The sequence below is a fragment of the Raphanus sativus genome, chromosome 4 (genome assembly GCF_000801105.2).
Source record: "Raphanus sativus cultivar WK10039 chromosome 4, ASM80110v3, whole genome shotgun sequence".
NCBI lineage: Eukaryota > Viridiplantae > Streptophyta > Magnoliopsida > Brassicales > Brassicaceae > Raphanus > Raphanus sativus.
This window is the reverse complement of record NC_079514.1, coordinates 16286128-16310842: the sequence shown is the minus strand read 5'-3', so window position 1 is coordinate 16310842 and position 24715 is coordinate 16286128. Positions and strand designations below refer to the sequence as shown.

Below are 24715 nucleotides of genomic sequence, written 5' to 3'. Positions count from 1 at the left end.
TGAGCCTTGAGGTCGCTCCGGCTGGAGCGATGTCACCTAGTCGCTCCGAGGTGGTCGCTCCGGTCGGTTTTGTCCAAAGATCAACTCTTATTCTTCTTTTGAGCTCCAAATGCATCCAAATGTCTCCAATAACCTCATGAGGTGCTCCAATACCTGATAGAGACATATGTATGCATAATGCAACCTAAACATGTCTAAATCCTAATCTACAATGATGTAAATGCTTATGAATGAATGGTTAAAACAATGCAAATATGCAAGACATCAACTCCCCCATACTAGTCCTTTACTTGTCCACAAGTAAACTTTCAAGAACCAAGGAGAAAAGGTTTGAAAATGGGGACTCATAACCAAAAGAAAATCTTCTTAGTTCTCAACCTAACAACCTTGCATAATCATACCAAATAGCAAGAGCAAAGATTTTATCCATCTCTAACTTCTCTAGGCCTATCTCAGCTCCTTTGATCTCTACACTCATTAACCATGCATCTACAAACCACAAATCCACATCTCTCTAACATTTATGAAGCAAACTCAATAGACATCTCACAAATGGTCAACTGGTCCAAGTCATTTGGTTTGGTAAGACAAAGGCTTTAATGCAAGTGAAATCAGAGGTTCAAAATGATCTTTTATGGTGGTTTACTCTCAAAACAAAGTAGCTTTGACAATACACATAATATATCTAAGAAAGGGATCAACTCATGCATACAATGCTCAATCTCCATTGTTCTACCCTTTCCCAAACACACAAGATATTCAATCATTCCTCAATGTCAAACCCAACTCACATCTCTCACCAAAAGATCCCAAGAACATTCTTCACATCAGACTCTTTCTTTTGAAATCAATAAGGGATTTTCACAATTTTAAAACAAATCTTAGCTCCTAACAACTTTGCTAGCCCCCTTTTTCATTCTTCTTTTTTTTTTTTTTCTTTTTTTTTTTTCTTTTTTTTTTTTTTTATTTGGGGGCCAAGACTTTTCACAATAAGAGCTAGATACTTCTCCACTAATCCCATAAAGACTAATCATTTAAGCACAAAGAGTCAAACCTTTCATATTCCCAAATCACAATCACAACACTCACCCCCTTCCTATAGCTAGACAATAGAGTGACTAATCTAGCAAGAATGGAGACTAAGCATTGTCGTTCCCAATACTCTCAACATTATGCACATGCAAAGCTTTCCAAAGAGGCCTCACTCAACAAATACTGATGGTTTAAAAATGAGGTATGGGTTTTGGGAGTGGAGTACCACTTGAGTTTGTCAAAAAGATTGGTAAAACAGATGGGACAACTCAAGTGTGTATATCCATGACTTAGTACACAAGGGACCATATGCAAGAGTCATTAAAACAGGAGCTTGCTTCAAAGAGAGAGTATCAACAGTCAAATGAGTTTCAAGAGGAGCATTCAAGGCGCGAAGTTTACAAGCTTTCTAAAGGGTGCTCAAGCTACTTGTCATGATTACAAAGGTCAACAAATTCAGTACTTAGCATGAGCTCTTTACAAGGTTGAGATCCCCCTAATGCATGAATGCAACTTATATGCTTCTAGACTCAATCCTAAAAATGCAAATGATGCAACTAAATGATTCTTTTTGTGTTTTTCAAATTTTTTATTTTTTTTTTTTGGATTTTTCTAATGCAAATAAGAATGTATATGCAATGCATGAGACTCAAAATCATGGAAACAAACATGATCAAATACTAGGTACCTCCCCCACACTTAAATCACACAGTCTCTGTGTGAGTGAGGTACCCAATGGAAATGTGAAATACAAAGAAAAACTGGAAAAAGGGAAGTTTGCAGTTACCTGAGACGGGGGCGAGGTTGAAGGGTCGCTGCGGCAGGTCGCTCCCAGTTGGAGCGACCTCGTGACGTCGCTGCGGAGACCTCGCTCCATGGTCAGTTTCGCTCCGGAGGCCACGAGCGACCTCTGGGGGTCGCTGTGGGCAAGTCGCTCCCAGCTGGAGCGACTTCTCTCCCTCGCTCCATGACCTCGCTCTGATGTCCGAGTTTCTGCTCCACACCTGCAAACAACTTCATTTTCCAATTGTTCTATGCAATAGAATGATAATGCAAATACTAATGCAATATATACAAGGATACTCATGGGACTTCCTCCCAAGTGAGCTTGTTTTAAGTCTCTAGCTTGACTTTGCCTCCCTTGGATCAGGCTGGACTAGAGGCAGAAAGTGGAGTTGACACCCCATCTTCCTCAGGTGGTAGCTCATCATAGAGATCATCAGCAGGAGAAAAATTCATCTCTTCAATGGTGAAGGCTTGTCCAAATACAGTGGGGTTCCTCATCTTCTCCTTGATGTCAAAGTGGAGGATGTTCTCCTTGCCCAAATGGAGGTCAATCTTCCCTTCCTTCACATTCACAATAGCTCCTGCTGTAGCTAAGAATGGCCTTCCAAGAATCAATGGGTCTTGAGCCTCCTCACCCATTTCAAGCACCACAAAATCTGTAGGTATCTCATACCTTCCAATCTTCACAGGGAGGTTCTCTAGGATGCCCACAGGGTACTTCACTGAACGATCAGCCAACACCAGAGAGAGTCTACACTTCTTGTATTGAGTGAAGCCAAGCTTCTTTGCCACAGACAAAGGCATCAAGCTGACACTAGCTCCCAAATCGCAGAGACATTTCTCAAATACCATAGGTCCAAGAGCACAAGGGAGTGTGAAGCATCCTGGGTCCTCTAGCTTCTCTGGAGCATCAAGCCTCTGAATGATGGCATTGCACTCATGACTCAGAACCATCATGCCCTCCATCTCTTTCTTCTTAGCAGCTACAACATCTTTCAGGAGTTTGCTGTATTGAGGAATCAGCATGAAAGCATCAATGATGGGCATTGTAACCTGAGCTTCACTCATCTGCTTCTCAAACAAAGCCTTGTACTTCTGTAGCAGCTGCTTCTTGAATCTACCAGGGAATGGAAGCTTTGGTTCATAGGGAGGGGAGACAGGAGAGCTCTCACTTGCTGGAGCAGCAGATTCACCATCTTTTGTTGTTTTCTTCTCTTCTCCAACCTTTCCTTTACCCTTGGCTTTCACAATCTTCTCCAAGATCTCAGCATCTGTCTTCTCATCAACAATGACCACTTCATCATCTAGGTTGATGGCCACCTCCTCACCTTGTTTCTCAGCATCCCTGGTGAGGGTTACAGGAGTCAACTGCTTACCACTCCTAAGTGTGACAGCTTTTGCTTCCTTGGGGTTTTGATCTGACTTTCCAGGTAGAGATCCTTGCTGGCGGTTCTGGTGGGAGCTCATGGAAGCAAACTGATTCTCCAAATTCTTGACAGAAGAAGCGAGGTGGGTGAATTTGTTGTTGAGCTCATTGTAGCTCCCATCAATCTTGGAGTGAAGGTTCTTCAGCTCATAGCCCACATGCTTCTCACTTCTAGTCTGAGACTCCAAGATCTGTTTCAGTAAGGCATCAGTGCTGCTCTGTTGAGGGGTAGAGGAGCTAGGAGAGGAGTTTTGCTGAGGCTGATAGTTGCTCTGCTGGTTGTTTCGAGGCTGATAACCACTCTGCTGGTTGTTTGAATAGGGCTTCTGTTGGTAGTTGTTGTACTGAAAGTTGGGTTCCTTCTTGTACCAGCTACCATTACTGTTGATGAAACATAATTCTTCTTGCCCTTCCAAACCCTCAACCTCATTGACAGTAGGAGGTATCTCCTGGCTTGGGTTGCCAACAAAGTTCACATGTGCTTGTGTGGCCTTATCAGCAATGAGTTTGTCAATCTTCTCCTGAAGAGCCTTTATCTCATTCCTTGTTTGATTGTCATCACCTCTGCTGCTTCTGTCATGGTCTCCACTGTAGACTGCATCACTCTTAACCATGTTGTCAACCAGAGCCTCTGCCTCTTCCTCAGTTCTCCCCAAAAAGAACCCATTGCTAGCTGTATCCAGTCTGGCTCTGTACTTAGGAAGAGCACCTCTGTAGAATGTGCTCAGCAAGCTCTCCTTAGAGAATCCATGGTGTGGGCACTGAGCTTGGTAACCATTGAATCTCTCCCAAGCTTCACTGAATCCTTCCAAGTTCTTCTGTTGGAAGCTGGAGATCTCATTCCTCAACTTAGCAGTTCTTGAGGTAGAGAAGAACTTCTCCAAGAATGCCCTTTTGCAGTCTTCCCAAGTGGTGATGGAGTCACTTGGTAGAGACTTCTCCCATTGACGTGCCTTATCCCCCAAAGAGAAAGGGAATAGCTTGAGCTTCAAGACATCTTCTGACACACCATTAGTCTTTGACATACCACAGTAGCTGTCAAACTTATCCAAGTGATCAAATGGGTCCTCCACAGCCAGACCATGATACTTGTTGTTCTCTATGCAGTTTAGCAGTCCTGACTTGATCTCAAAATTGTTAGCAGCCACAGCTGGTGCTCGGATTCCAAGTCTAGGACCATGGATGTTGGGGCAGTCATAAGTGCCAATGGGGCGAGCTGGTCGCTGTTGAGGTCCATTGGGGTTCTGAGGATTTTGTTGTTCTTCCATTGCAGCTTCCAGTGGCGGCAGTTGAGCTTGTTGCTCTTCTTCTCTTCTTTTTCTAGCACACTCTCTCTCTAAAGCTCTGATGTCTGCGGCTCTTGGAACAAGGTTTGATGTACCCTTGCTCCTCAAGTTCATACACCTGAAAACCACAAAGAGGTGAAGAAGAGAATCAGTAACTTACAAAAATAAAAATGACTTAGTCTCAAGCAAATGACTAAATCTCAATGTTCAAATCAAACTCAGAATTTGGCAACGGCGCCAATTTGATGCTAGGAGTTTTAAGGCTCCTAAGTCAAATGATAGTATAGTGGAAGTAAGTTTGTCGAACCAGTTCTGAGGGACTCAAAGCAGTGAGAATGCAAGTATTTGCCTAATCTAAGTGCAAACAGTGATTTGATGATTTCTATACTAATGATTAAAGCTAAAGCAAAGCAATAAAAATGATACTTTTAATCTATTGGAAAGGAGAACTCATGGGTTTAGGGATTTAGACCTTGGGTGATCAGGTTTCGAACTAAGGATGACAAATGAATCAATCAAACTATTAACCTTAAGCCTAGACACAATTCTAAGCAAGCTCTATGTCTAGATGAATGCTCATTTGCTAACATGTCTCAAACATCAAATGTCTTTGGTTGAATAACATGCAAGCAATCATTACTAACAAGTCTATTAGCTATCTTAGCATCTTTAACAACAAATCTCTTTGGCAAAGTACACTAAAAGCCTAGGAGAGTTGACTCAGGCATTTCATCAAACACCTTTTGGGTGGGAAATGCCTAGAGATCACCCTTTGAGTGGCCTACTCAAATGATGCATTATGAATACTCTACTAGCAAGGAACAAGAATGATCTACACTAAAACATCCTAGAACTAGCCTAATCACCCTTAATCTCCCTAACCCATGAATTCAAAAGGTGATTACTCACTAATCCCCATGATTCCTCTTAAACCCATGGTGGATTTCAGATGAATCATATAGAGAACTAGAAAAGAAAATCACAAGAACACAAGAACAATCAAATCAAAAGAGAACTTTCTTGAGAGAGTTTTGTGTTCTTCAATAGATAAAAGATAATCTGCCAATGGTGGCTACAAAGAGTACTTAAACATTAGGTTTTTCAGTGCAAAAACGTGCACAATAAATTGCAAAAAGGTCCTTGAAAATAATAAAAGTCGTGCACTGATAACGCGGAGCGACCTCGGCCAGTCGCTCCGAGAGGTCGCTCTGGCTTCGGGAGCGACCTCGGGTGGTCGCTGCGAGGCATCGCTCCGGAGGTATTTTCTTCTGTCTTCGAGCTGTGTAAAGCCGAGCGACTTGGAGTGGTCGCTCCAGCTTTGGTCGTCAAAGGTCGCTCCGGCTGGAGCGAGGTCTCACAGCGACCTCTGCAGGTCGCTCCAGGCTGATCCACGGATGTCCGAAGCGATAAAAAGGCGAACGACTTCATGGCGTCGCTCTGAGATTGAGCCTTGAGGTCGCTCCGGCTGGAGCGATGTCACCTAGTCGCTCCGAGGTGGTCGCTCCGGTCGGTTTTGTCCAAAGATCAACTCTTATTCTTCTTTTGAGCTCCAAATGCATCCAAATGTCTCCAATAACCTCATGAGGTGCTCCAATACCTGATAGAGACATATGTATGCATAATGCAACCTAAACATGTCTAAATCCTAATCTACATGATGTAAATGCTTATGAATGAATGGTTAAAACAATGCAAATATGCAAGACATCAACAATCTAATATATCTTTGCAGATATCTATATGTTAAATATTGGCAGTTAATTATTAGGAAAACATGATTATAAATAAATGGACTAAACAGTTATCAATTGGTCATGTTGGAAAATTAATAGTATTGATTATATTAAGAGATTAACCAAAAATATTATAAAAGTTTTACTGGTTACGTTTAACTAATCTATGTTGGTTAAGATTTGGTTTAATTTAAGTTGGTAGGTTGCATTGTATAAGAGGCATAATATATTCTAGCAACAACTATGAAAGAGTCCAAAATTTAAATGAGAACTTCAAATAGTAGATAATCCCTAAATTAATAGATTATATAGATTTGGTCATCTTTAACAACTCGATTACAGAAGAAGCAAACTTTATTACAATTTGGTTATCTTTTCAAAACTAACATGATATAGTCGACACAGCTGTAAATAATTGATGCAAATCCAAATCAGACTCTAGAGAAGCAAACTTGTAATCGAGTTTTAGGAAGTGCTTAACACGTACTTTTGAGTGGGTTAATTTCATTTTTCTGGAAGACTTGAAAATATATATATATACAAATAGTCAAAATTAGATATCTAAAATAGTTAAAGTATAGTCAAAGAACCAAAACTACTTAAAATATTTATTCTACTCTATTCAAATAGTCAAACCAAATCAAATTATATGTTAATTTTAGGTATTTTAACTTATATAATTCAAATTTATATGTAATATAATATTTTATTTATATATTTTAATAAATTTAAACTATACAATGAATTTAATTTTTTAAAAAATTATTTAAATGGGTTATCCGAATCCGAACCAAACCTGCAAAGATCTGAACCCAATCTGCATCAAAATTTAAAAATATCCAAATGGGATTAAAATCTTTGACTCCAAAAATCTGAAACCCGAATAGACCTGAACCGAAACTCTAATGGATAATCAAACGTCCATCCCTAATCCTAGTGATATCGATTGATGGAATGAAATAAATTTTTGTAATGTATACTGAAGTGAATTAATAACTTTTTTTATAAACTATTACCACAAACCCCCCTAAAATAATTCCAAATAATCATGTCGTCAAAGGAAATAAACTTTTACGTGTTAATCATTTACTCCTACTTGCAAGTTGCAACCACATAACTCAGAAGCAGGGTCTTGAAAAATTCTATTAAACTCACTTCCAAATCTTCCGGCTCTTTCCCTCTTGTTAGCAAAGAACTTTAGCGACTACAATACCAGCCAAACATGAAACGATTCATTCATTTTACAAAACAGTGTGTCTCTATCAAATTAGGGAAGAGAAATATTTTGCCTTTCATTTACTTAAGCAGTCGCTGCATCAAACAGTTCTTCGTTACGTTTTTCTTTTCGGATAATGAAAGACGTTTGTAGGTCTTGCCACAATGTATCGGTATTGTGTGTCCCTTAAGTTTTCCAACTAAGATCAGTACACCATTTTCTCTGCTTCAGGGGATTTTTCTGAGTAAACTACTCTTGATGAATCTTCTGCATCATGATCACTTTTGCAATTTCCCTATGTTTCTAATGCTGATGCTCAAAACATTAGCCAATATCTCAAAACATTGTCGCACTCAGATGGTTTCCATAAAGATTATATTTTAAAAACTCTGTTGTTGATTTTTCTATCTTTGATTTCAGCTGCAAAAATGGAGAGCAACCCGTAGGAATTAGTACTATAATCTAAACTAAAAAAGATGCAATATAAAGTTAGGCTAACAATAAGAAGCTTGTCTTCTTGTTTTCAATTTCATATTCTAGTTTTATTTTCTCATATCCATTCACCATACTCTCTGAATTTCTTGAAACTCTAGTAAAGTTCCGATCCTAACACAAATGGCTGTAAGACAATTGTGTATATTCAACTAATGGATGTAGAACCAGTAGGTGAGTAAAAACATATGAAATAAAATCCAGTTTCAGAGAATCAATTATCAAGTAACCATACCTTGACAATGTCTTTCACAGATCCTCGCCCTCTAATAAAAACCTTACAGTGTGTTGCGCTCAACTTTTTTTAGGGAGTTTCTGTGTGGCCCGAGGATCTGTCAAACAAAATTTGTTCTGCAAAGTTCAAGGGATTTCACTCAAGACCAACCCAACTACAATAGTTCTATATTTAGCTAAGACATATATAACTTACGCTAGAAATTTTATTGACATGCACATCAAGTTTGCATCATTGACCATCCATCAATTCAAGCTTTCCATTTGTTGGCTGGCCAAGCAATCTGAATGGACTGCGATACTCATATCTCTCAAAATCAGAGAAAATGGAAACCCTCCTTATCTATTCACAAAGACACAGGTCTGACCAGCATAAGCAACAAAGAAAAACCTTAAAATCGAAAGTGCAATAGTTGAACATCAGGGAATCTTGAAATGAAAAGACAGCCCACCATGATTTACAAAAAAAAGGACCCATCTTTTGTTGAGAAAGTAATAAGGTCCCAGCTTTTGTTGAGAAAGTATTTCCTTGCCTCTGAAAACTGGTTGCAATAAGAAAACCAAAAATACATTCAATTATGTTCAATCCAGAAGACAAAGTATTAAACAGTGAACTCAATTTCGACAGCAGATCACATAATATATCGATACATTCTACCAAAAAGAAAAAATAAAGCTCAACCATTCAGATTGAGAAGGGAAAAGGTACCGGTTTGCGCTGAGAGACTAAAGCCTTCGACTTTCTTCCTCCGATCATCTTCTTAGAACTTCCTCTCGCATCTGGAAGCTAAAAAAGCAGATAACAATGGCCTTTTCCAGTTTTGGTATGCAATTCGCCATTATCAGAGTTGTAATTAGGACAGAATACTCCTATTATTCTCGTTGAAGTTGTTCTCGCTCATCGCTTGAATTTTGGAAGATTTATACGGTTTTGAAAAGGGTGTGGATTAAACATCAGATTAGGGCTTTATATAGAAGAAGAAAGAGGGGGAGATGGAACGAAACAATTAAAGGAGGATTTAGAGCATTACAGATTCACGAAGAGGAGATTACAGTAACCGCAGTGCAGAGGAATCGATTGGTGAAGACGAAGAGAAATAGTCATTAAAAAAAATTGACGCTTAACATTTAAGTGGAATGCGATTAAAGCCCAATGACGCATCTGACGTGTCGCAAAATTCTATTCCTATTGGTCGATTTAATCTGTCTAAGTGGACATACTGAGAGTTGATGTTATTTAGCTTTTAGTTTAGTATAGTATAGATTCTTGTATTTATCTAATCTTGTGTCGCATTATTTATATTATCTTGTGTCAAACAACTCAACAGCAATCATATGTATATGTTAGTAAATTATATAGGCCCGTTGGTTTTTCTAAATTCTCCACTCTTAAAGCTTTAACTCAAAATATATTATTGTAACATTATTTATGTTGCATCTCCGACAAAACGTTTCATTCTATTCTAGAATATTTGTAAGATCCCGGTGGTTCTGACATGGAAGAGAAAAGACGCATGCCAAGAGTTGGATTTTGAAAGACCAAATTAAAGACGAATGAATGTGATTGTTCCTCGCTCTAGAAGACAGTGAGCAGTGGTGTGTTTCTTAAACATATGCATGATTAAATGAATGAGAAAACTAATCATTAGTTTACATTAATTCTCACTATACAACTTTATTCACATTTTCCGCTGGTAAATTTCACTGTAGTCAATTGTAGAGTTTTGTAAGATCTCTCGTCTACCTACCCATCTATTGAGTTTTTGATATTTGATAAAAGAATATTATATACATAGTATTTTAGTACTGAAGTCAACAATGAAAGGATTGATTGATAATTTAGTTAAATTGAATAACTTATATGGGCTCTCTAAAAACTTTTAAAAGCCTAGTTTATTTGGTCCATAAGCTTGTTGAAATAAAAAAAAAAGGAGTTTTTCCGCTGCCAGGAATCGAACCCGGATTTCAAGGAGGGGGTGAATAATCAACTACTTCTATTCTTTCTCGTTTTGAAATAACCTCTGCGCTACAGCGGATCTTGATGTTTATAACCAACAATAACTATATTTATACGTGAAAGCTTAAATGGCCTTTTAAATACTAGCCATTTGGTTATCTTCAAAAGTTCTGTTACAAAGGAAGCAAGTCCAAATCAGACTCTTAAGGAAGCAAACTTGTAATGGAGTTTTGGGAAATGCTTAACTAGGACGGGGGCTTATTATCATTAACTTCATGTTATTTTTTATCTAATCCTGTGTCAAACAACACAACAGCTAACATAAGTTCATTTTATTATTTAACTAATCCTGTGTTAAACAACAGAAGAGCTAACATAAGTTGAGTTTATCATATAGGCCATGTTCGGTTTTGTGTATTTGATGCAGCATCTAGATGCTGGAATAAAAGAATCTTAAAAACTAACAAGATCAGATAGATCACAATACTGTTTTTTTTTTCATAACATAAAAGTCTCCAAACTCGTTTTGTAGAGAAAGTGTAACAAAAATTGATAGCACTAAGAACAAAAATCAAACTAAATAAAGTTGTAGAGATTGATAAGAGGCTCAAGGACCAACAGGGGTCTTTACTTGCCCAACGATGGGAACTGAGCACTGTCTCCGATAGCCGGAGCAAGTGCTCCTCCATGCCTTTGGTTTCCTCCATCTCTCTGTCCACGACCACCACTGCGACCTCCTCTTCCACGGTATCCACCTCTTGGGTTGTATCTCTCTCCATCAGCCGGTTTCAAAAACTCGTTAATGCTCAACGACTACAAAATCACCCACATAAGAAGGATTCAGTACGTAAATGTTTAAACCCGAAAGACTAGTATATTGGATGGTGAGAAGAGAAGGAAACAAGACCTTCTTGGCCTTCTCTTCTTTCTCAGCACCATCTTTGCGTTTGTCCTTGTCGGATCCCTGACACAATAAAAAAAAATGATAAAACATTTGTTATTGTCAAGAGAACTAACAAAACTCAGTATCATCTCTATCTCACCAGCTTGATGAAGATTTCCTCATTATTGGTCTTCTTGTTAGAAAGCTGTTGCATAGACTCAAACACCTTGGTGTCAACTTTCCTCTCCTCAACTTTTGTGGCTTGCAGAGCTTTCTTCTTCTCCTCCAGAATTTTCTCATACTCTTCCAGTGTCATCTCCTATAACAAAAACCCATCTTAAAAAAGTTAAGTATGCATACATGCTTTCCCTGAGGAGGCTAAAACTAATGAGCGTTTCTCATCTCATATTATAATAGTAACATGTTTTATACCTTGTCCTCAGGTTCTTTCTCCTCTTGTTCATCCGCAGGAGCCTCTTTCTTTTCATCAGTGGTGTCACCCTCACCGCCTTCCTTCTCAGCAACAGGGCTCTTCTCAACCTCTGTTGTTGGTTCCTCGGTTGGTCTAATATAAGAGTTTCTTATTCAGTTTATATGTACAAAGGTAATCAGTGAACTAATGGCAGGAAGAGCAAGACGCTTACGGTGGAATATCATCTTCAGGGGTACCCCAGTTTCCACGCCCACCACCCTCACGTTTCAGGTCATTACTAGCAAAAGTCAAAAACAAAATCACAAACAGTAAAAAAGAAAAATTTCATAGGAGTAACCAAAAGTAGAAGGAAAGACATGAAAAAGAAAGCTTACCTACGACCTGTTCCGCTACGGCGGTCATAGACCCTCTTTGTGCGTTCCACATCACCCGTCTTACCATTGGCAAATCCACCAACGTGACCTCCGCGACCACCACTTTCGCGGTATCCACGGAACCCACCATTTCTTTCTCCATCCTTTGGTCCATCCTTTGGATCATAAGGTCTGTTTCCTCCCGGGTTAAACGAACCACGAGGAGGCCCACGACCTCCAGCACCACCACGACCTCCAGCACCACCACGACCTCCTGAAGGAGCATTCCTTGACTCCCTCACTGCATTTATTAGAGAAAAAAAACTAGATAGGTCATATTACATTTTACTCAAGAACTTATCAAGACACCAATGAAACTGAAAACTTTCTGTTGTATAATTCAAAATGAGTACGGATCAAGATAAAAAGAAAATTCAGACACAAAGCTCCCTAGTTAAGCTTAGGTCTTACTAATACAAGAGATTATGCAGACATAATAAAACCAGAGAAACACTTAAGAATACATTTGTTTTAACAATCAAAGACTACCCAACATGGTTAAACACTGAAACTGTTAAAATATCTACCACAAACAAAATAACAATATTACCAGCTTGAGAAGGAGGAGCCTGCTTGGTTTGCAACTTAGTGTTCTTAGCAGGCGGCAGAGGAGCTGCTTCCACGACCTTCTTCGGTAAAGCCACAACAATCTGGCTTGGATCCTCAGCGTCAACTCCTAAGAGATCGAACGGGTTCAAAGTCGTCATCTCCGGTCGGGGTAATCACGCGAATCAAAATACGACACACTGCGAGCTTGACCGATGGATTTTTCGAGAGGGAAAAACCTTATTGACAAGACGATTCCATGGCCAAAAGGTGATTCAGACAACACTTGGGAGTTTCAGATGTCGAAGGAGACTGGACGACGCTTTACGAAATGTAAAACCCTAGCAATGATGCGGCCGAAGGTATAGAATTAGAGATGATGATGATATGATACGCCTTTCGATGTAAAACCTAGAGATGCTTAAAGTTTGGGCCCAGCCTTATTCAGTATAAGATGGGTTCTGTTTAACCCTAACCATGTCCTGTTTAAATGTTATAACTTGTAAGTATACGAAACTAGAACTAGCCCAGTAGCCCAATTCTATTTTCTTAAGTTGAGTTAGATTAATTTTAAGAATTTATAGATTTGTTAAATTTATAAAGAGTTTCAATGAGTTTTTTTTTTATATTTAAAGGATCTATGAAACTGTTTCACTACAATGATTTTGAAAATCTTGAGTATAAATGCAATTCTTTGAAAGTTTTATTTGATGAGTTAAATGTTAAGAATTTAAGTTCCAATAACAATAGATTTTGATAGAATTGTAAAATCATTAAAACTTTTTCAATAAAAATTGATTGTATATGTAATTAAAGAATCATCAAAACCAATAACACTTGATTTTGTAAGAATGTTAGAATCTATAATTATATAATTTTAAAAGTTTAACAACCATAATAAATTATCCTCCCATTAACATCCCTAAAATTAATGAATTACATGAATTTGTATTTTAGATTAATATTTATTATTTCAAAAAGATAATGAAATGATTTTTGTATATTATGATTTTGTTATATTATCTTTCTTATCCATCTTTTGTTTTTTTAAAATATATTATTATTTGATTACAATTATATGAGGCTAAGCTTCAAAAAAAGCTTAGACTATCTCAAACGGAACATTATTTTATGCTCTACAATTCACTCTATTACAGAATTGGATTTGCTCCAATAGTAAACTCTATAATAGAGTTACTATATAAGATCATCTCCAATAGAATACTATTTTCTATTCTATATTTCACTCTATTTTAAAGGAATACACTTTATATGCTCTATATAAAGCAGTATTAAGCTTTGAGAAAGCTTAACACAATGATCCATTTGCTTCCATACTCACCATATGGACAGAGGCATCATACCATGTAATTAAAGACATCATGAACTCAAACATGCTCACTGATGGAGAAGGTTCGACATCAGCTGAAGGACAGAAGCAAGGCCCGCCTCCTAAAGCCCACACGCAAGTATCCGAAGCCCACAAGCAAGATCATGTCTCAAAGCCCGTTCAACGTTTGACTGCAACGGTTAAAGTGTTCAACGTTAACGTTGGCAGAAGACGACAAGCTGGTCCTTGTACGATGGCACCAGTTCATACAGTCAAGACCTTTAACAGATTTGATGCTCTCAGCTTGTGTGGGATGACGTGTTGTGGCTAGGTAGAGGATAAGATTTAGATTCACTATAAAAGAACATGACGTTGTAATGTTTTATTCAAGCAAAAAAATACAGAAAAGTTAAAGTTTCTTTCTTCCTTTACAAAGTTGATCTTTGCGATCTTTATGGTATCAGAGCATGGATGATCCTGCCGACTCTGTTTCTGCTCCAACGTTGAGCATCTCTCAGTGTGTGACACTGAAACTTTCCTCTACAAACTATCTCTTATGGAAAACACAGTTTGAATCCTTTCTATCGAGTCAATCCCTTCTAGGCTTCATCAACGGCTCCACACCCAGACCATCCCCTACTGTCACGACTGGAACCGGAGATGAACAAACAGAGACAGCCAACCCAGAGTTTGTCAAGTGGATACGCAAGGACCAACTCGTCATGGCGTGGTTGTTCGGTTCGTTGACTGAAGAGGCTCTGCGTTCCATTTATGGACTTCACTCGGCTCAGGATGTCTGGTTCAGCCTTGGGAAGAAATACAACAGAGTGTCAGCAACCCGCAAGCTTGACCTGCAGAGAAAACTCCAAGGTATGAAAAAGAACCAGAAAACCATGTTTGCGTATCTAGGAGAAATTAAGGCTGTCTGTGATCAACTAGACTCCATAGGTTGTCCAGTCTCTGAGCAAGAAATGATCTATGGGGCTTTGAGTGGTCTAGGGAAGGAGTATGAATCGATTTGCACGGTTATAGAACACTCCATGGACTCTGTTTCTGAAATGAGATTTGAAGATGCAGTATTCAAGCTCGTGACTTTTGATGATAAGCTACAGATCTATAACCAAGCACCTGATTTGAATCCTCACCTTGCTTTTCACGCTGGACGAGGTTACTCAAACAGAGGCAGAGGAGGATACACAAACAGAGGAGGCTACAGAGGAAGAGGTTCACACTCCTACTCAACACGGGGACGTGGTTTCACTCAACAGTTCGCAGGAGGGTCAGGTTCTGGCTCAAATACGCGTCCTACGTGCCAGATTTGTGGGAAGTTTGGCCACTCTGCAGTAAAATGTTACAACCGCTTTGATCAGGCATACGAGAATCCGGACAATCTGCACAACGCTCTTACCGTCATGAAGTTGACTGATGAAGATGGTAATGAATGGTATCCAGACTCTGCTGCTTCAGCTCACATTACCAACAATGGATCTCAACTACATTCGTCTGAACCTTACTTGGGAAACGATCAAATCATTGTTGGTAATGGTGACTATCTGCCTATCACTCATGTTGGGTCTGTTTCTCTTCAAACTCCTAAAGGTACTCTACCTCTCGATGATGTATTAGTGTGTCCGGCTATCACAAAATCTCTTTTGTCTGTCTCAAAGTTAACATCAGATTACCCATGTGAATTCACCTTTGATGATGAATCTGTGTTTATTAAGGACAAAAAGACAAAACAGGTGATGGCTCAAGGAAGAAGGCATAAGGACTTGTATATGCTGAAGAGTGCGAAGTTTCAAGCTTGTTATTCAACACGACAACAAGCCACAAGTGATGAGGTGTGGCATCAGAGGTTGGGTCACCCTCACAAGGACATTCTTCAGCTGCTCGTCAAGAACAAGTCGTTAGTTTTGAATAAGATAAGCTCCTCTTTGTTGTGTGATGCTTGTCAGTTAGGAAAGAGCTCTAGACTTCCTTTTTTATCTTCTGAGACAGTAACAAGAAGTCCTCTTGAAAGGATTCATTGTGATTTGTGGGGTCCTAGTCCAGTTCTTTCTACTCAAGGTTTCAGATATTATGTGATCTTTATAGACAATTTTTCAAGATTCACTTGGTTTTATCCCTTGAAGTTGAAGTCAGATTTCTTTACTGTGTTTACTCGTTTTCAAACTCTGGTTGAGACACAATTTCGTCTGCCAATAAAGCAGTTTCAATGCGATGGCAGGGGAGAGTTTATAAACTCAAGATTTCTGACTCACCTAGCAGATTGTGGCATCAAGCAACTGGTCTCATGCCCACATACCCCTCAACAAAATGGCTTGTCTGAGAGGAAACACAGACATATAACAGAGCTCGGCCTTACTATGATGTATCAAAGCAATGTTCCACAACAGCTTTGGGTGGAAGCTTTCTTCAGTGCAGCTTTTCTCGGGAATTTACTTCCTTCGTCTGTACTTCCTGCAAATGTCAGTCCCTACGAAAAGCTTCATGGCAAACCACCAACATACTCATCACTCAGAGTCTTTGGTTGTAAGTGCTTTCCGTATCTCAGGCCTTACATGAGTAATAAACTCGATCCTAAGTCTCTACCGTGTGTGTTTGTGGGTTATAATGAGAAATATAAAGGATATCGATGCTTGTACCCTCCAACAGGCAAGGTTTTCATTAGCAGGCATGTTTTATTTGAAGAGAAGAGTTTTCCTTATTCAGACCTTTACAGTAAGTTTCTTACAAAGACAGACTCCGCTCTGCTCAATGCTTGGAGATTGTCATCAGTTGCTGAAGAGCAAGTATGTGAGTCGCCTCCAGACACAGGCTTCTCTTACAGTGCAGAAGAATTCCCACCTCTCAGACGTCCTCTACAGCAGCCTTCAGTTGTAGTACAACATTCCCCACCCCCTGAAGTTAATGACTCAGATAGCAGTGCTTCGGATTCAGACAATGCTATTGATATCACTCCTCCAGTGAGTCCAGTGCCAAATGCTCAAGCGGTTCCTGTTCCTATTGCTCAAGTGCCTCATTCGATGAACACAAGAGCCAAGTTAGGAATCGTAAAGCCGAATCCCAAATATGTTTTGTTCACTGATAAGTCTGCAGTCACTGAACCAAGGACACTCAAAGCAGCTCTTAATCATCCGGGGTGGAACGGTGCTATGACAGAGGAGGTAACCAACATGAAGGAAATAGATACTTGGGATCTGGTTCCACCTGCAGAGGATCAACAGCTGATCAGTTGTGGATGGGTTCACAAGATTAAGTATAATTCTGACGGCAGTGTGAAGAAGCTCAGATTACGTTTGGTAGCTAGAGGCAATGAACAGGTTGAAGGTGTTGATTTCATTGAAACGTTTAGCCCGGTGGTCAGGACAGCAACCATAAGGACAGTTCTTCACGTCGCCGTGACAAAGAAGTGGGACATTAAACAGCTAGATGTTCAAAATGCATTTCTGCATGGAGATCTTCAAGAAACTGTTTACATGTCTCAGCCCCCAGGTTTTGAAGATAGTGCAAGACCTGATTATGTATGCAAGCTTAAGAAGGCTATTTACGGACTCAAGCAAGCTCCAAGAGCTTGGTTTGATAAGTTCAGTTCGTTTTTGCTTGAGTTTGGATTTGAGTGCAGCTTCCCGGATCCTTCTCTCTTTGTGTATCATCAGGGAACCGATGTGATCTATCTCCTTTTGTATGTCGACGATATGTTGTTGACAGGAAACAACAACTCTCTGATCGGAAAGCTCCTTGCCGATCTCAATACAGTGTTCAGGATGAAGGATATGGGTGAAGTAGACTACTTCCTTGGCATCCAAGTTCATCATCATGAGCACGGTTTGTTCTTGAATCAGTCAAAGTATGCTCAAGACTTGCTAGTCACTGCTGGGATGAAGGATTGCGCACCAATGCCCACACCTCTACCAACAAAGCTTGATAATGTTTCGGGACAAGATATCCTCTTCTCTGATCCGACATACTTTAGAAGTCTAGCAGGTAAGCTTCAGTACTTGACACTGACGAGGCCTGACCTTCAATACTCAGTCAACTACATATGCCAGAAGATGCATATGCCCAGTGTATCAGATTTTAGCTTACTGAAGCGGATACTAAGGTATGTGAAAGGAACGCTTGACATGGGGATTGGTATCACTGCAAACACAGATTCAACACTAGTGTGTTACAGTGACAATGATTGGGCAGGTTGCAAGAGTACCAGACGTTCTACAGGGGGCTTCTGTACTTTCCTTGGATCTAACCTCATTTCCTGGTCAGCAAAGCGACATGAGACAGTGTCAAAGTCTTCTACCGAAGCAGAGTACCGAACCATGTCTGCAGCTGCTTCTGAAATAGCTTGGTTACAGAACCTCCTCAAGATTATGGGTTTACAACAACGTGTGACACCTCTCCTTCTCTGCGACAACCTATCAGCAGTTTGTTTGTCAGCTACTCCTATGTTCCACAAGAGAACAAAGCATTTTGAGGTAGACTTTCATTATGTTAGAGAAAGAGTGGCGCTTAAGGTACTGGAGGTGAAGCACATTCCGGCCACTCTCCAGCTAGCTGATGTGTTTACTAAGCCTCTACCTCAGGAACCTTTCTTCAGACTTCGTGGCAAACTTGGTGTCTCTCTTCTCTCGCCACTAAGTTTGAGGGGGAGTAAAGACAGCATGAACTCAAACATGCTCACTGATGGAGAAGGTTCGACATCAGCTGAAGGACAGAAGCAAGGCCCGCCTCCTAAAGCCCACACGCAAGTATCCGAAGCCCACAAGCAAGATCATGTCTCAAAGCCCGTTCAACGTTTGACTGCAACGGTTAAAGTGTTCAACGTTAACGTTGGCAGAAGACGACAAGCTGGTCCTTGTACGATGGCACCAGCTCATACAGTCAAGACCTTTAACAGATTTGATGCTCTCAGCTTGTGTGGGATGACGTGTTGTGGCTAGGTAGAGGATAAGATTTAGATTCACTATAAAAGAACATGACGTTGTAATGTTTCATTCAAGCAAAGAAATACAGAAAAGTTAAAGTTTCTTTCTTCCTTTACAAAGTTGATCTTTGCGATCTTTAGTAATAGTGTACTAGCTCATGAGAAACCCCCTATGTAATAATGTACTAGCTCATGAGAAACCCTCAAAACGAATATACAAGCGTAGCTTGTAATGATGAGTCTATTGTTAGAGTAAAATGGTTACATCCCTCTATTTTCTATCCTATTAAGGAGTAACTCTATTATAGAGTTCATAATTGGAGTAAATACAACTCTACAATATAGTTGCTATTTTAGAGCGAAAAATATAGGAGAAAATAGTACTCCATTAGAGATGCATGCACTTAGTTCATGGAATAATACACTTTATATTATATAAAGCAGTATTAAACTTCGAGAAAGCTTAACACAATGATCCATTTGCTTCCATACTCACCATGTGGGCAGAGGCATCATACCCTATAATAGTGTACTGGCTCATGAGAAGCCCCCGAAACGAATATATAAGCGTAGCTTTTAATAACGAGTCCATTGTTAGTGTTGAAATTAGTGAAGACAAACTCAGCGGTTGCTCTTTCGGTAGAGATAACAGGAATCAGAATCATAAACACAGAGCACCACAACCCTTGAATAAAATATTATTACTTGTTTTTAAGACATACATAAATAAAGAGATGAAACTAAAAGATCGGGTATGGATCCTCTCTTTGTGTCTTTTTATGAGGAATCAGTATTGGATAGATTCGATATGTCTTCTTATAAAAGTGTCTTTCAAATATATAGTTTTTTTTAATGAATGTAAAATTGTATTCATTAAAAAACTCATTATTGCATCAAATGTTTTTACTTATGAGTTTGTATAAGATATTTACGGCTTAAACTCGTATGGAAAATCAAGTAGTAAATACATCTTCAAATATATTTTTCCCATGTTTTCCTCAGCAAGCATAGACGATTACAAACATTTTTGACAAAGATTTTTAAGAGTTGTTGGTGTACAATATGATCCTCCCCGCCCATATTGTTTCTTTCTCTCCACAAAGCATGAGTGGTAGCTTGGAAAGCATATCTTGTCAGCAGCAGAGGTATTGCTCCCATTGATGAATTTTGTGATGAAATTAATGACTTTAATCCGTTCTTAAGCATACCTAATTCTTTCGGTAAATTTTCAGTGAACTTTTTCGATTCCTTACGAGTATATATGCACTGATAAACAAGTGATCATGTGACTCTGGTGGTTCTTTGCAGAAGATGTGTGCGGTGTTAACATTTATTTTAGCCATTCTATTTCCAGTGAATAAGTAATTGTGCATCACCTATCCACTGGAGATAGTCATGTATTCATATCATGAGATTATTATTATTATATATCATCTAACAATGTATTAAAGGAGTTGCTCCGTTTATTTTAGTAAAAGAGACCAAAAAACAAATGAAAATCATGTATCAGATAATTTACAAAAGGGTTGATAAAAAAAAAGATAATTTACAAAAGAAGATTATCGGCTGCAACTGGATTGCCTTTTTTCTGAATGAAACTCTCTGGAATGACTAATTCCTATTGATTCCAAAATAAAACTACCAATTACATGGAATAAAAAAAAAGATCACATTCCAACAATTCCTGTGGAATCAACGGAAACAAAAGGAATGCAGTAATAAATCATTCAGAAGAAAAAAGTAACGTGAATGAAGTGGAATGGAATAAAACTATACTATTTTTACATAACTTATTTATTTGCAGTCAAATGACGTATTTTTTTTTCTTTTTTTTTACATTACTTATTTTTTTTGCTATAACATGGCGTAATTTTTAAGATTTTAAATTTTAAAATAATGGTAGAATCTTTTATTTGTCACAACCTTAAACTAAAAGATAGCAATATGTTTTAAACACTTCGTAATAATCATAGTTACAAATCAAAAGTTGTTTTCTCTTCTAACAGTACCATCCTATCCTCTCATCATTTTTTTATTAATTTTAGTGAAATTTATTTTACTGTTAGATACATTTAAGTAGTATAATGAAATTTTTTTAATAATAATTAAAATTATAGTTAATTTCATTCCAATCCATTCCTTTAAAATGTTACCATTTATGTTACAAAAATGTTTTCCTGCAATTACTCATTCCATTTTGTAACTGCTCCCATTTCAACGTTTACATCCAATTTTTCTAATTCCTTTCATTCGGAGTATTCATAAAATATATTTCCAGTTACAGCCATCATGTATCAGATAATTTACAAAAGGAACACTTTACTTTCAAACTATAAAATACACATCAAACTAACGGTACCAAACAAGTGACTGACACGTGTCTCCTATTCAACCTCGCACTTCACCTGCGACAACTCTGACGAGACCTTCTCTGTTTTTCTCCTCCACTTCGGTTTCCCGTTTCCAGAAGAGGACTAATACCTCTTCGACTAGATCCTTACGGGTCGGGTTCACCGGAATTGATTCTCAACGGAAAATTCAACAAAGCGCGGGAACCACGCATCTTAAAAGCAGCTCTATCGTAAGCCAAAGCTGCATCTTCCGCCGTCTCAAACGTCCCTAACCAAACCCTCGCTCCTTTTCTCGCCGGATCACGTATCTCTGCCGCGAACTTCCCCCACGGCCTCTGTCTCACCCCTCTGTAATGCTTTCCATTTGCCTCTGCCGCCACCGCCGTCGGATTCTCCGTCTCCGCTGCGACATTCTCCGAACGTTCCATTTTAACCGCCGAAAAGTCGTTAAAGTCGCTGAGACAGCTCAAGTCCGACGACGGTGATGACGTTTCAGAGGCTCCGTTGAAGGCGTCGTTAAGTATACCGTATACTAACATATCCTCGGAATCATTCTCTTTCAACGACGGCAAGTCTCCCCAACTCTATGTGAGACATGAACTCGGTATTGTCTCACTGGGACCCGACGACATGAGCGGTTTCTTTTTTCAAAAGTTGTGGTCTACCATTGGTGATGAGGTGACAAAGGAAGTTAAAGAAGTGTTCGCGAACGGATCTCTTCCAGCGGATTGGAATTTCACTTATCTATGCCTGATTCCGAAGATTCCAAATCCTGAGCACATGACGGACCTGAGGCCAATCAGCTTATGTTCGGTACTATACAAGACGGTGTCTAAGATCCTTGTCAAACGACTTCAGCCTTTCTTGGGAGAGATGGTATCAGTTAATCAATCCGCTTTTGTTAGTGAGCGATTGATACAGGACAATATCATAATAGCACATGAAGCTGTTCATGCTCTAAAAACCCATCAGGCAGTGGCTGCGGAGTACATGGCCATCAAGACCGACATGTCAAAGGCTTATGACAGAGTGGAGTGGTCTTACCTCCAAGCTCTGTTAAAAGCTATGGGTTTTGCAGAACAGTGGATCATATGGGTAATGATGTGTGTGACTTCTACATCTTTTGCGGTTTTGATGAATGACCAACTTTTTAGTTTGATAACTCCGAGCAGAGGTTTGCGACAGGGAGATCCGCTTTCGCCTTTCTTGTTTGTTCTTTGCACTGAGGGACTATCTCATCTTTTGAACGTGGCGGAGAGAAATTCTCTCTTGAAGGGGATGAGCTTTGATAACGAGGGGCCGTCTATACACCATCTGTTCTTCGCAGACGATAGTCTCTTCCTGTGTCAAGCAACTGTAGATCAATGCAAAATCCTACAAAGAATCCTCATGTTCTACGAAGAAGATACTGGCCAGTGCATTAACTTGCAGAAGTCATCGATAACTTTTGGAGAGTTGATACCAGAGGAGAACAAAGCTGAGATGAGAACGATTCTAGGGATCTTCAATGACGGAGGTACTAGTAAATACTTAGGTCTACCTGAATGCTTCTCAAGGTCTAAGGTGAACTTACTCTCCTACCTCAAGGACCGTACTCACTGCAGACTAGAGAGCTGGTTCTTTCGGAAATTATCTCAAGGAGGGAAGGAGATAGTACTCAAAACTACTGCCTCAGCCCTCCCAGTCTTCGCGATGTCATGTTTTAAAATCCCAAAGACTGTCATCAAAGCTGTTGTTAGTTTGATGTCCAAGTTTTGGTGGAGCTCTCACTCTCACTTGAAGAAAATTCATTGGATTTCTTGGGACAAGATGTGTCTTCCAAAGTCTCTAGGAGACATGGGATTTAAAGATCTTGAATTTTTCAATCAGGCTTTGCTTGCAAAGCAAGGATGGAAGCTTCTTGATAATCATGATTCTCTTGTTGCGAGGTTCATCAAGAGTAGGTATCACCCTCATTCCAACTTCCTAGAAGCAAAACTGGGAGCGCGACCTTCATTTGCTTGGAGAAGCATTTTGTTTGGAACAGAACGCCTTGAAAAAGGTCTTAAAAGACAGGTGGGGAATGGGGAAAACACGAGGGTTTGGCTAGATGACTGGGTGGAGGACCCTGAGTCAGGTATGAGGGCTCCATGGAGAAAGAATGTGTGTTTTGATGTCAACTTGACAGCAGATAAACTGATTGATGCTGAGACAAGGAAGTGGAACCCACAAGCGCTTGAGGAACTCTTTGTGCCTAGTGATATTGAGCTGATCATGTCAAAGCAACCGATCCTAGGCAGAGATGACTTTGCAATTTGGAAGCACAATAAAAGTGGCAACTTCACGGTCAAGTCGGCGTACTGGTTAGCACATAAATCAAAGATAGAAGTCTCCTACCTAGAGGTTTTGGCACAACCGTCGGTTAACATAATAAAGGAGAAGATTTGGAAGATCCCGACGGCTCCAAAGATACGTATCTTCCTATGGAAAGCCATCAGTGAGGCGCTACCGGTTAATGACTTGATCATTAACAGAGGAATGAAGATGGATGGGAGATGTCAGGGCTGTGGTTTGGTGGGAGAATCGATTCATCATATTCTCTTTCAATGTGATGTCGCCAGACAGGTATGGGCTCTCTCGGGAATTCCATAGCCGCCTTTTGGTTTTCAGGAAGGGAGTTTGTTCAGCAATTTAAACTAGCTGATGAATATCAAAGCGGTTCATAGAGGTGAGGTTGAAGACAAGAGAGCGTGGCCATGGGTCCTGTGGTTAATTTGGAAGAACATAAATGAGCTCTTGTTCAAATCCTTAAGCTGGCAACCGGAAGAGATTAGAACCAAGGCGAAGGAAGAGGCCTCTGATTGGTTTTTGGCTCAGGAGGTAGGACAAGAGATATTGAATGGTGGAGTGAAGGAAGTGGTGCGCACTAGACGAAAGTGGCTACCCCCAAATGAAGATTGGTTAACTTGCAATATAGGAATGGAGTGGCAAAAAAAACCAAGTTACTTGGGGTTGCTTGGGTTGTACGTAACCATAGAGGAGTGGTTCGTTGGCATAGCAGAAGGGCTTTCTCGGATCTTGGCAATTTGGAGGAGGCGAGATTAACGACAATCCTTTGGGCGATAGAAAGCATGCGGAGTATGCATCAAGAGAGGATCGTGTTTGCTGGGAGTTTTAAGGATCTCTTCTCTGCATTTCAAAAACCTCAGCTATGGCCAGCTCTCAGATTTCAAGTTCAGATGATGAAAGAAAGGCTTTTAGGAATGGATGAGTTCCAGCTTAAAAGCGTTGTAGCAGAGGAGAATAGAGGAGCGACAATCATAGCACAAAGTGTCACGAGGCAGGGGAGAGTGAGATCTTATGTCGCTACGGGACCTCCGGCGTGGCTTTTTGAGTTCTTTGTGAATGAAAGTCGTTGCCTCTAATCATCCTGCTGTTGAGTGGGGTTGAATACAAACGTGTGCGTAGTGACGTTTGTAATTTTGGCTTGTGGTTTTATTAGGAGTGGTGATCGACTAGCCTCTGTGTACGTCGAGTCCCCTCTGTTTCAAAATTGTATTTCGGTATTTGATTTCAATGAAATTAGAAGTTAAAAAAAACATTATTTATGTTGCATTTCCGACCAAACGTTTCATTCTATTCTAGAATCTATAATATAATGAGGGAGTATCACTCCTGTATAAAGGACACGTGG

General features: G+C 39.6%; 2 protein-coding genes, 1 long non-coding RNA gene and 1 other non-coding gene across 5 annotated transcripts; 1 reads left to right on the top strand and 3 right to left on the bottom strand.

Moving 5' to 3' along the window:
- Positions 1–3988: 3988 nt before the first annotated feature.
- Positions 3989–4095, top strand: LOC130512092 (small nucleolar RNA R71). The gene has a single exon (XR_008945653.1). It is a non-coding gene; the product is annotated as a small nucleolar RNA R71 (small nucleolar RNA).
- A 3153-nt stretch (positions 4096–7248) lies between these two features.
- On the bottom strand, positions 7249–9337 carry LOC130510734 (uncharacterized). Its single transcript, XR_008944473.1, has 5 exons — positions 8915–9337; positions 8658–8747; positions 8402–8548; positions 8207–8303; positions 7249–7899 (listed from the first exon to the last, which is right to left on the bottom strand). It is a non-coding gene; the product is annotated as an uncharacterized LOC130510734 (long non-coding RNA).
- A 1188-nt stretch (positions 9338–10525) lies between these two features.
- On the bottom strand, positions 10526–12827 carry LOC108824403 (RGG repeats nuclear RNA binding protein C-like). 2 transcript variants are annotated; one of them, XM_018597821.2, is made up of 7 exons: positions 12442–12819; positions 11853–12132; positions 11690–11755; positions 11478–11610; positions 11206–11364; positions 11070–11126; positions 10639–10975 (listed from the first exon to the last, which is right to left on the bottom strand). In XM_018597821.2, exons 1-7 carry the CDS (start codon positions 12596–12598, stop codon positions 10790–10792), a joined length of 1038 nt encoding a protein of 345 aa, XP_018453323.1. In that variant the 5' UTR covers positions 12599–12819; the 3' UTR covers positions 10639–10789. The 2 variants fall into 2 exon arrangements, with proteins under 2 accessions (XP_056865991.1, XP_018453323.1); XM_057010011.1 differs by lacking the exon at positions 11070–11126 and having other exon boundaries at positions 10526–10910; positions 11313–11364; positions 12442–12827.
- An 8047-nt stretch (positions 12828–20874) lies between these two features.
- LOC108825080 (ethylene-responsive transcription factor 1A-like) lies at positions 20875–21824 on the bottom strand. Its single transcript, XM_018598421.2, has 2 exons — positions 21793–21824; positions 20875–21624 (listed from the first exon to the last, which is right to left on the bottom strand). The coding sequence occupies exons 1-2, from the start codon at positions 21822–21824 to the stop codon at positions 21189–21191; spliced, it is 468 nt and encodes a 155-aa protein (XP_018453923.1). The 3' UTR covers positions 20875–21188.
- Between the last annotated feature and the right edge of the window lie 2891 nt (positions 21825–24715).

Bases quoted from the DNA above. Each gene is read 5' to 3' on its own strand.
- LOC108824403 (XM_057010011.1), bottom strand. From the start codon at position 12,598: ATGACGACTTTGAACCCGTTCGATCTCTTAGGAGTTGACGCTGAGGAT. The intron at 12,133-12,441 runs GTAATATTGTTA...TAATAAATGCAG, and splicing joins GGCTCCTCCTTCTCAAGCTG to TGAGGGAGTCAAGGAATGCT. The intron at 10,911-11,312 runs TGCAAGCCACAA...AAGAGGTGGATA, and splicing joins GGAGGAGAAGAAGAAAGCTC to CCGTGGAAGAGGAGGTCGCA.
- LOC108825080 (XM_018598421.2), bottom strand. From the start codon at position 21,824: ATGTGCTCAGGATTTGGAATCTTCGGAATCAG. The intron at 21,625-21,792 runs GCATAGATAAGT...TCTCACATAGAG, and splicing joins TTTGGAATCTTCGGAATCAG to TTGGGGAGACTTGCCGTCGT.